We start from the raw sequence: 12,086 nt of genomic DNA, 5'->3' as shown, positions 1-12,086 counted from the left end.
TGCATAAATAAATATGATCATCAAATATAACTAGGTTGATGTTGTTGGCCAACATAAAGTGCAGCAACTCAGAGCAGCCAACCAGTGATCATCATTCACTGTTCCCTCTTCTCTAGACATGAAATGTAGAACCTGATTGGCTGTTATGGGATACTGCACTCTACGCACCACCACCATATGTTCAATAGCAGCCAGCTAAAGAGAAGTAAAATTACAAGATGTGAAGGAGAGATAATCATACAGTTAGCAGCATAACATGAAATTCATATTTGTTCCAAACATTTAGCCAATGCAGCAGTGAAGAAAAGCACATTTATTGCAGAGCAGTGACAGTGACATGACAGCCAGCAGGCTCAGATGAGCTCTCTTTCTCTCTCTCTCTCTCTCTCTCACACATACACAAAAACACAGGCTGCCCTCGTCATAAGCTGCTGATGCCAAGACACTAGACGTGTACTCACAGCACTTCCAGGTCGCGCAGAGCTCGGAAAGCACCATCTTCAATGCAGCTGATCTGGTTAAAATCCAGTTGCCTGTGAACAGATTAGGAGGATCTACTTAAAAGACAAGCACAACGGTTCAGTGAAGTCAACCTTGTCTGATGTACAAAGCTTAGGCCGCTCTACCCAGCAGCCTTTCCCCTCCACTTTCTCTTCTCCTGCACCCTGCTCTCTTGCTCTTCTGCTGCTCTGCACAGAGACAGTAGCGCAGAAAAGGCTCTTGTAAATAATAACTGCACCTTATATTAAATGCCAAAAGAAAGCAATTTCATTACATCAAGTAAAGCCATCCATTAAAAGCTCTCAGCGTCATCTCGCTGAAACAATTTCATTAAGGTAAAGCACTGTAAATCACTTAGTGTCACATGCATCCCCTCAGTGACCTAACTGAATCCATTTATCAGAGAAGCCAGCTGCATGTTAATTTTACTATCTTTGGCAAGAAAGGAAAAGATGCTATTCTTATTTAATATGGCTGCATGGCGTAAGCCTTGTGCGCCGTTTCCTTTGTGTGACTTGGGGACTAAGTTCACATTTAAAGCAGTCCAGCTGTCGCAGCATATTTTTAGTCCAATATCACTGAATGTGGCTCGGATACATTTAAGGACACAATGTGAAACTAGATCTCCAGAGTAGAGCGAGGTCCTCTCAATCTTTTTCATAATCCATCACAGCAGAAAACAAGGCAGCACAATGACTTGAGAAATAGGGGACGATATACAGTTTATTTGTCACAGATGCCCATACAACTTTATAAGTGGCACTCGTCTAAAGGTGCGCCTGAAAAAATGTTGTGACAATACCATGAATACTAATATGGTTTTTTAGCATTATTATTTCTATTATTTTTCTCATCATCATCCCATTATTATCATCATTATTATCAATATTATCATTATTATTATTATCCTGATTATTGCATTATTATTATCAGCATTGTCATCATTATTGCTTAATTATCATCATTATTACCATCATCATTATTGCATAAATATCATTATTATCATCATCATAATCATCATCAATTTTATAATTATAATTAATAACATAACCAGAGTTCATTTGGAAACACTACTTAAAGACATCCTTCAAATTAAAATCCAGGCAAGCATAGCACACAACAATTAAAATGTTTTAAAACCCAAGAACAAAGGTTGATAGTATTGCAGCTTATTGGTCCTTAGATGTGGTGGTTGCATTCCTTTCTTTTTTTTCCACACTTTTCCCTTTAATTTTAACCTGGTAATCCTGCCATTAACCTACTTCCTGTGCTAGGGTGTCAACCAAACTAAACAGCGTTGATACCCTAGTGTGTTAGGACTGCATAGCACTGTTAGGACTACATAAACACCTCTCTCCTCCATAACAAGGGGGGAAGGAGTTGTTTTGCAGTCTATGAAGATGTCAGGGAACAGTGCTAACTGATAACCGTTCAGAAGCAGAGAGTACAGCAAGTTATCAGTCCATAAGCTTTCTAGTTGGATGAAAAGCTATTTTTTGCACTTGTTGAACAGAGATAATAAAACACTTTCAATAGTATATGTAAAGCAATTGTAAAGGATTACATTTTATTTTGTTTAAATAACAAACATGTTATACTTGTATATGCTCTGTGCAATGGTTTTGTATAGAGCAGCCCCAAGCCTCCTCGTTTGTGGTTCCCCTTGAGTGCTCTCAGCTTCTTCCACCCTGCTGAGTGCCCCCATAGCAAGCCACTTGCTATGGGCACACTCATGTGGTCTTGCTCCTGAGCTGTTGTGGGTGTCCATTGACACACAGAGTGCAGCTCAGCCCCCCCCCGGCTGTGATTGACAGTAGTGAGAGCCAATTGTGCCCGCTGCTATCTCTGGCCCAATGAAGAGGGAAAGAGCCTCTGCTCTCATTCACAGTGCTGGATCGAGACTGGACTCTAGTAAGCGTAAGGGGGGGGGGGGGGCTGCACATAGGTTTTTCATCTTAATGCAGAGAATACATTAAGGCAAGAAAACCTTTAGGGCTTATTCACACCATGGTGTAGAGACCTCAGGTTTTCTGCACGCGTTCTGCAAGGGCACAATGAAATCAATTGTTCTCTATGTGCCCTGTTCACACCACAACACTAGTATCACGTGCAGATTTTTTCTGCACAGGAATCTGCAACACGTATACAACTCATTGCTGTGCGCATGAAAACTGATGTAAACTGATGTCTCTGCAAGCGAAATCTACGAGTCAATCAGTTTTTCTGTATGTATGGTGTGACCAAGGCCTTAGCCTTTGAAACCACTTTAACAGATCAAAAGGGAGCGAATGAGCTTGGGTTCACACTAATGCTGATACATAATCATGGGATTTTCAGTGAGATTTGTAACATATTTTTGCAAATTTTTGATAAGTTTTTCATGCTTCATGGGTCTTCTGGTAGAAGATTTTTTAAAATTAAAAACCTTGCCAAAAAACACACCAAAAATGCAATTACGCACATTTTTCTTGTGCTTTTTATACGCTCCCATTTCAAACAATGCGGCCAAAAATGTTACACCAAAGAAGGACCTGAACCTTTTCAAATATCACATTGCACCATGTTGCATTGATGTGAATGGGCACCATTGAGAACAATGTGATTTCCATTGCTGTGCTTTCCAATTGCTTGTTAGCTTCTAGAGTTCAGCTTTAAAGCTCCAAAATGTCCAAAAGTCCAAAATGTGAAATCACACATTCAAAATTTCAATTATTTCTAGCCTATTCCTAATAATCTGAATAATCTTGAAGTTTGTAAACTTACTTTTGTGAAGATCCCTACACATTTACTTTTTTAAATTCACTATGCCCTGTGAGTAGGTACCTCTGTGTCACACATTTCACAGAGCCTGCCTTCTGAACTACAGATGTGATAAGAGGAGGAATATCAGGAGGCGGAGTTAGTACAGGAATCACTGCTTGCGGGCAGTAAGGTACCATGGGATACATAGGCCTTAGAAATTGAAAGTAAACAGCAGAGGAGATGCTGCAAAGCATGAAGGGAATCCAGGAAGTTGTGTAAAGAGAACAGCAGCCAGGTAGAACTCACAACATAAAAGCAGATTTTATTTGACTGTCCAAAATAACTATTGTTTGTACTGTTGTTACGATGCTGATGTTATAAAATGAAAGCGTGTGTTGTGACCATGGATCTCTCTTAAAGATGTTTCTGACTTGCATCGCGTCTTACATTGCTAATTTTTAGGGTGCCTTCCTGCTTCAACATTTTTAATGGAAGTGCCAAGCAGCTCCAGACCTATCCATCACTTGAAGACTTGTTTAGCTTTCTTCAATACAATGTTACCTGATTCTGGAAAATCAATGTTTAAAGTCCACCTATACCTAAATGTAAAATGTAGCACCCTTTTAGATAGGTTGCTAGTTCATAGGAAAATTTAGTTTTTAGCTGGGTGGTAGTCTTTCCAGTTTTGATTTGTATAGTTGTGCACTTAGTTTCTCCTTAAGCTCAGTGGGATGGTTATCTCTTACTGTTGACAGTAGGTGTCATTGACATCCCTGGTTACAGTATGAGGTTTCCCTGCCAGATGTTATGAATATTCATATTTCACCCAGCTGTCCCAGTAGGGGGTACAGGCCACTGGGGCATACCAAAGGAGAGTATAAATATCTGGTAAGGCCATGTGCTAGCTCTCTTGTCTCAGACTGAGGTTTGTGGAGTTGCTGCTGGATTGTCTATGCTGCTAGGCCCAGAAGCCTGTTTGCGACCTACACATCTGGTCCAGGACAGCCTGGTCTAGGAAGTGTTGCCATCTCTGCAAGGCCTTGTTGCTGATCTAGATTAAAGCTCATCAGGGACGGCTGTGGCAGAGCTGGGGGGCCCATACCTGCAACTACAAAGACACCCCTGAGACTTCACCCTTGAGGATCCAGTCTATGAAAGCTCCACTAGAAGGCAACAGAAAACTAAGCTGGATTTCTTCTGGACAAGGACTGTAAACAAAGGGTGTGCAATGTAGCGGTCCTCATTATTTATTTAAGAGTGCAGGCACTCTAAGTATGCGTCTGATAGCAACTAATCTGAGAAAAATAAAAAATTTGGGTTCTGCTATGATTTGCCTTTGAATTGCTGAAGAAATAGATTCAAGCTGAATATAAGCTGCTTCCGAGTTTCCTTGACCATCTTTTTAGCCTGTTAGGCAAACAACAATTAGTAAAAATGCAAGAAATGGCTATATATCAACCCTGACCGATCGCTTACTGACTCCATCAATGGGATTTTGTTTGCATCAGATGGGTTATAAATTTCCATACCAATCTATAGGAATGCAAAACCTGCTTGAAGCAGGTTAATTGGAAGTCAGAAGAAGGTTAACTGAAGATCAGATACACCTGTCAGTGAATTCTGAATAATCTCAGAAGTACCTGAAACTGATGTCATTGACACAGGACCTTAAATAGAAAATGATCCCTTAAAGTGGGACTGTCCCTGCACTGCATGGGGTAATTGCATGGTTAATGCCTAGGGGAACAATAAAAGAAGATACCCTTACCTGAGCCTCCGCTCCTTCCCACAGCTTTTGCATCCCCATGCTCCACCGGTCTAGGATCCTGAGATCATCAAGACCAGAAGAGGGTCCATAGCCCTGCTCTGGAGGTGAAGGTGCCAAGAGACAGTGCACCATTGGATCATGGGGGAGCACCACCTGTTCCCTACACAAAACAAGCAATTAATCTTTGCCATGCAAGAGCATTGTTGGGCCTTAGGGTGCATCATAGTCAAAACTGAAATTGAAACCTACAGATGCCCACTTGTTCATCACTTTAATTGTCATCCAGGTATTGGAGTACTGAACTAGTTAAAATCCCCACTGGAGATACTGGAAATCCCATCACTACTCCTTATATACAGAAAGTTGGATTCAAACAAAAAAAAATGGCAGCACACTCATGATGAGCAGACTGAAATCTGTGTTGAGTGGGATAGATAATACAGAAATCAGAGAGCATAGAAGTACATTCCTGCTCCCCTCCTACTAACCCTGTTAGATGATCTGTGACAATAATGCTGGCCATACACTAGTCTGAAAATCGCTAAAACTCATTTTTGAATAACGAACTCTTGGTCATGACAGCAAATGATATTGCCATCATGTAATGACTGAAATCGGTCATTGGACATAAATGAATCACTTTTTTGTTCATTTTGCCACATATATGCAGTACGAACAAACTGTGCAAATGACAGATTTTCAAACTATTTTTTTGTCTAGTGTATGGGCACCATTACAGCAACTTTCTGACTTTAGCACAGCTCCAGGGCTTGCCTGAAAACATTAGTAGTTCACTGATTGCTTTCACCTGTTTCCTTGGAATGTTTTTTTAATTCCACAGGCACTTTATTAGTCACATATAAAATAGTGGCTTGAGATTCTCCCTTTTCTCCAAATACATTTCTGTTCTGATTCATTTTATGTACAAAACCAATGTACAAGCACAGCTGCACCATACATATCATAATATCCCTATGTTTATGATTATTAAACTGAGAAAGTAATCTATAAAAAAATAATAAAATGTATGAAACAAAGTCAGATTGCGGCTTTAAACATGTCCCACAAAGCTAGTGACACTGGCCACAAAGACAACTCTATGCAATGTCATAGCTATTCTCTATGTGATCTCCTTTGAGACTCGTGGCTTCAGGACATCCTGGGAGAGAACTAACAGACAGAGACCACCCTGTGCACACCAGGTGCTCTGTTTATTAGAGGCGTTCAGTCCTCCTATAGGTTTGGCATTTAATATTGTATTAATAAAACATGCATATTGTGGTTTCCACACAAATCCTTCATAATTACAAATAACACTATTGGAGAGAGCTAAACATTTTTTTTTATTATCTTTTTTTTTTTATTATAGCAGAGTTTTCAGTTTAGGGAGTAGTTTCAGAGAATGAGAAATCTGAAACACCGGAGGATGCAGTGAAAGGCCAAATGATCAATTAGTAACTGTAAGTCCAAGGAATACATCAAGTGAGTAACAGAAATGACTAATACGTCAAGAGTATGATGCAGTTTTGGATAGAGTAGGAAATTGTTGGAACCCCATTAAAGTTTTCATTGAGACCTATGTCCCCATTAGGGAGGTTCACCTTCTCATTTTGTGAAGGTGACCAATCCACTGGGACTTGAGGGAAATTCCAAACTGTTGAGTTGACACCAGAATAGAAATGGAGGTGGAATTGTCCAAAAGGGCAGTTGCTCCAGAGCTTAGTAAATGAGGTAGAACTTCACTTTCCAAATAATACCTAATCACATGCCAGGAAAATGTAAAAACACAGCTTGCAACTGATTGGATAACTAAAGTCAATAGAGCACTTGTAAAGTGTACAGTCTGTTTGTTTTTAGTGAATCAACCCCAAAGAGAGCAAAAAAAAAAAAAAACCCTTGCAGGGGCTGAAAGCCTTCCCTACTCTATTCCAAAAAAAAAAAAAAAAAACTTTAGACATACTTTAGGGGACATGAAGAAACTGCCCAAAAAATAAGCATTTTTAAAGTGTTAGCATGATTTTCCCTTCCCTGAATGATACCAGATATATTAGGGTAAGCTTAGGGTGGGTTGGACATGTGCCATCATATGGTATTGTAGCCAGTATGTACTTCTGGAAACATGCACGCATAAAACATATTCAGATTTTTATAATTGGCTTTAAGATTAGTGAGGCAGCATTCCGGGATTTTAGATTACAGCACAACAGTAATTGCTGATTGAATGTTATAGGAAATTACAATATCAAGCGTCTCCACTAAGGCATTCCCTTAGCATAACACTGAATGAAGTACGGAAGCCCTGCATCCTGCTGGAGAAGCTTTCCAATTCCGGAGATTAATTTCACCCAGCAATTAAGTAAATTGGCTTTTTATTAAAGTGATAATATAGATGTACAGTACAATACTTTAACCTCCTGGACTATCTATCAAAGTCATTTAAATTGCTCAGTGGCATGAAAGGCTGCTCTTAGTGCAGTCCCAGAGAGGAATTGCTTCTAGACAAATTGGCAAAATCTTTTTATGCCATCAAATTTGCCTAATGCAGTCTGTAGGTTAATCTGAAAAAGGGTGAGCTGTATGGGTGCCCGTATCTTTTTATCCTTAGCTGTCAATAGATAAATCATTGCTGACACAGCGTCTTCTAAATCATTCCGGAGAGGAGAAATCATTGAGGACAATCATCTCCCACAGTTTTACAAGATGGCACTAAACGGCGAGGTGCTTTGTAGCATTTAACGTTTCTGATATTAGATAGCACACATTTTGAAAATGAGCAGAAAGAAGCGTACTATCTTTATACCAATAATGAGCCGGGATAACAGAAATGAGGGATCTTTGTTAAAGAGCCAAAGATTAGACCACAGTGGTTTAAGATAATGAAGAGTAAAAACCTCTAATTCAGAAGATACTTCAATCATGGACTTAAACACCAGATTAAGAGTGTAAATTAATATCTAAAACAATGCAAAGGATTATGTGCAGACATTTGGTTTAGAAACTTCAGTAGGGAATATACAAGGCTGAGTGGATTTCAGGCTATCATCCCTACAAGATAACCAAAGTTTTCTGCACAATATTCTAGTGGATGAAGAGAGTTATGATCACTTTCAGTGTCACAGAGTTGTAGAGGTGTCTTCCAATGAAATGAAACCTGCAGATGAAAATAACAATGACTGCATTGCAGGTGAATCATGGTGATTTCATGAACGTACAACCTCATTTTGTGACCATACCGGGAACTATAGGTGTGCATTTGGTAAAGGAAATCTATCATGATGGAAGAAAGTCTGCCACTGCAAATCTCTGAAAATTCTGAAAATGCTAATTTTCTGGTTGTAATGCTGTTGTTCTTCCTCTTACACTTTGATTAATAGATAAGGAATTGTGACTTTTCTATGAATGATGTACTTAGTTGTCTTTAGTATTTTTTTTTTTATTATATCTTTATTGAGTATTTTTCCTTACACTGTCATCATTATCATATAAATGTACTTAATTGTCCAGCGTACCAGTCAACCAGGGTTTCAGAAGCAGGTAGTCAATGACAGTCCCAGTATTTATCCACCACTCTGACCACTTTAACATATATACTGTTACTGCAACATGCAGACACTTTGAATTACTCATTAGCCAGTTTGATAACACGCACAAAGATTGACAGTCAGGCCTATTGTCCATTTTAGGAGTTCCTTTCCATTATTCTTTTTAAACTCCATCATACCTCCTCTACTAAAATTACCTCCCACCTACTACATACCTTTACATATTTTTATGTCACTTAATATATTTCCAGTAGCAGCTGAAAGTGAGAAATTTTCAGAAAGAGGAGGTGTTCTGATTATGAAGGTAACACTATTCATGACCGGAGTTTACATTAGTAATTTAACCACCTCCCGTCCGGCCATTGTATATAAACGGCCAGACGGTGGCAGTGCAGGGTTGGCTGGCCGTTTATAAACGGCCTCCCTGCACCCTGCTTGTGCACGCTTCCTGGAAGCGTTCAGCACCGTGATCCGGTGCCCGCTGTGTCCTCCGGACACAGTGGAACACCGCTTGTCGGATGGGACCTCTGTATGAGGTCCCGATCATGTGATCACTTATTGGCCAATCAGTGATCACATGCAGAGTAGTAAGCAAGATGTCACTTGTGACATCATTGCTTACTACGTGTGAAATCTGTGAATGATCACAGAGGTCACATGGTACAAGGCTATTCACAACAGCCTTGTACCATGTGACGAGCTGTGACCAATCACAGCTCACTCAGTAGTTCTCAATGGCTGCAAGAATGCAGCTAGAGAGAAGGAGAAATGATTGCTTTTACATCCTTTACAGGTGTAAAAGCAATCAGTGTAAAAAAAAAAAAAATCTTCCTCACCCCCCACAAGTAGTACAGTGTCACCATGGTGACACTGTACTACTAGGGTGACAGTATGTAAAAAAAAAATAATAACAAATAATATAAAAAATAATAATTAAATTATAATTTTTGGTTATAAACTAATCTGGGATTTTTTTTTTACTATAATATAACGGATTTATGATGCAATACTATTTATTTGCAAAATTTTATATGAAAAACACTTTTTTTCAAAATTTTTGGACTTTTTAATTCACATAGCAAAAAAAATAAAAATCCCAGTGGTGAATAAATACCACCAAAATAAAGCTTTATCTGTCTCAAAAAAATGCTAAAAATTCATATGGGTACAGTGTTGAATGACCGCGCAATTGTCATTCAAAGTGTGATAGCATTGAAAGCTGAAAATTGGCCTGGCCAGGAAGGGGGTAAAAGTGTCCGGACTGGAAGTGGTTAATAACCATTCTTGTAAATAAGAAATCAAAACAGGCATCCATTTTACCACAAATCAACTGATTCTTGTCATATTTCTTGCAAGAGTGTGTAATATGTTGCTTTCAAAACTTATATGAATACATTGTCAAACATTTTATAATAAATGTTATAGAATTAGAATGTAGTGAAAGCCAATGCAAATTTAATGTGAAGGATGAGGATACTTAAGACAGACACTGTTCTTGGTTATTCCAATAATGAAGGTTCTGGTATATCTGTGTCATGTAAAATCTACTATAGTCATGTGTGCCACCATACTGTTTGGATGTTACCACAACAGCTCTAGAGGGTTGTAAGAGTTGTAAGAGAGTTAGGTTTCATGGCTACAATTGCCAAAAACTCAACCTCTTGAAGAATCTTTACAGTGAAAATTGACAGCAAATTCAGCTTTAAATAACTACCGTTGAGCATGCATATACAATACAAAGAAGCAGGACCTTTATCATGCCCCACTCTATAAGGTACTAGCTCCTGGGCTTCTCTTAACCCTTATAGTTTACATCACCTGACAGCAAAACCTTTGCAAGAGTTCAATGAGGAAAGTTCAGAAGCACAGTACTTTGTACATGAAATGAGGGGTCTACATTTAATAAACTATCACTAATTCACATTCCTCCAGTCCTGCTAAGTTAAACTACACGAAGCACTCATCACCCCAGCTGTTTATTTATCTCCATTGCACAATCATTGGCCAACTCAGGTGTTTATATTCTTGACAAAATTCTCTTCAGTTCTCATAGGCTTAAATAGGGAAGTATTTAGGATCTCCAGTCTCAATATACAATCTATTAAAGTCTATGGGGACTCAGTGCTTAGGCATGGCAAGCTAAAGAGAATTCCATGCATTTATAGCATTGGAATGGATAATGAGGTAAAATGATGAAAGACAGAGCTTGGTGATATAGCAGTGAATCTTAGCAGCACTTTTTGAAAATACACCTTAAGGGATAATCATATTAGCATAGGTATCCATTAATTGAAAACTCTTTCCCCTCCATCAACACTTTCCCTCAAAATTATTCTATTTTAATCAGTCCACTCCAAATCTTCCCCACAGCAAAGTCTTTACACTAGGCAGCTCCCTCTGATTGCAAAGAAAAATTGGCTATTATTTCAACTGGAAGGCCGTCAACAGTTAGGATGTATAATAGACAGCCACTCCATAGACATCAGTGCTGATTTTCTGAACATGCGCAAAAGAGCAATTAAAAAACACTTATTCATAACCTACCTGACCTAACCTCATTCTACCAATACATTGTTTTATTACAACAAGCACATTGTAATCTATGTATTTGTTTTAGCTTTGGATGTGTTATGAAAATAATGAATTTGTTGACCATACTTCCGTTAAAAAGGTCATATCCAATTTAATAACTCTTCTTCATAACTGGCCATTCACCTAGCAGAATAACCGATTTTTTTTTACATAAACATAAATATTTAGTAGTGTGTACTATGTAGGCTATGTGATTTGTAATGATGCTTTAGCTTGATTACTTAAGCGCTTTATGTTCTCACTCTCCTCTGATTGCCCTAAAGTGCATTACATTAACTAAACGAAAGAGAGCCATTAAGAATTTACTGGTTCAATTAACCTGAAAAAAGCCACTTCAGCTGCAGACATTTTATGTTTGGGGAAAATGTGAAAGAAATTCTATTAGGGGAAGTATGGCAGCTGCCACAGGCATTGCTAAAGGTCACAGCAACACATAATTTTGTTTGGATGGGATTTGATGGTTACTACTGAAGAGAAAGGGTGGTGAGGTGACTGAAGTGAGTTTAGGACATCTGTATTCATATATACAACACTCCTATTCCCATGGAGGCAGTAGCTTGACACAAAAGTGCAGTGCCGCAATGGGTTTAAAAAGCAGCAGAGAAGATCATGTTCCTGTATGAAACTAAAGTTGGAGTCTACAAAGCTATAATATTTAAAGTAAACCAACCCTGATACTCAGCTGTTTAATGTAACATCACTTCTTCTGAAAATGTTTCCTCCTTGCTCCCCAGGACCTCAGGGATGGGTTTAGTATGCAAGGACTGATTTTGCTCAAAGTTAGTGCTCAGCTACCTCATCCCACAAAGTAACACAAGTGCCTCATAAACGTTCCTAGAGGTCCCTGCTTTAGATTGAAGGAGACAGGGAAAAGAATGTTTCTCAGAACCAACTTTGAACAAAGTCAGTATTTGCATTCTTTTGCAAAGGGTTACTTCTTC

At 38.8% G+C, this 12,086-nt stretch overlaps 1 protein-coding gene across 3 annotated transcripts in view; it reads right to left on the bottom strand.

Annotated features, from left to right (window-relative positions):
• SLIT2 (slit guidance ligand 2) overlaps positions 1-12,086 on the bottom strand; it is a 386,975-nt gene that overhangs the window by 114,005 nt on the left and 260,884 nt on the right. For all 3 annotated transcript variants that reach the window (XM_089677471.1, XM_089677469.1, XM_089677470.1), the window contains exon 6: positions 462-533. In XM_089677471.1, coding sequence (XP_089533597.1) covers positions 462-533 — 72 coding nt within the window. The remainder of the gene's footprint in view (positions 1-461; positions 534-12,086) is intronic.

Source organism: Staurois parvus, unplaced genomic scaffold, assembly GCF_062004578.1.
Source record: "Staurois parvus isolate SC_StPar_1 unplaced genomic scaffold, SC_StPar_1.0 ptg000186l, whole genome shotgun sequence".
Classification (NCBI taxonomy): domain Eukaryota; kingdom Metazoa; phylum Chordata; class Amphibia; order Anura; family Ranidae; genus Staurois; species Staurois parvus.
Note: the sequence above shows the minus strand (reverse complement) of the source record. Positions and strands in the feature narration are given on the sequence as shown.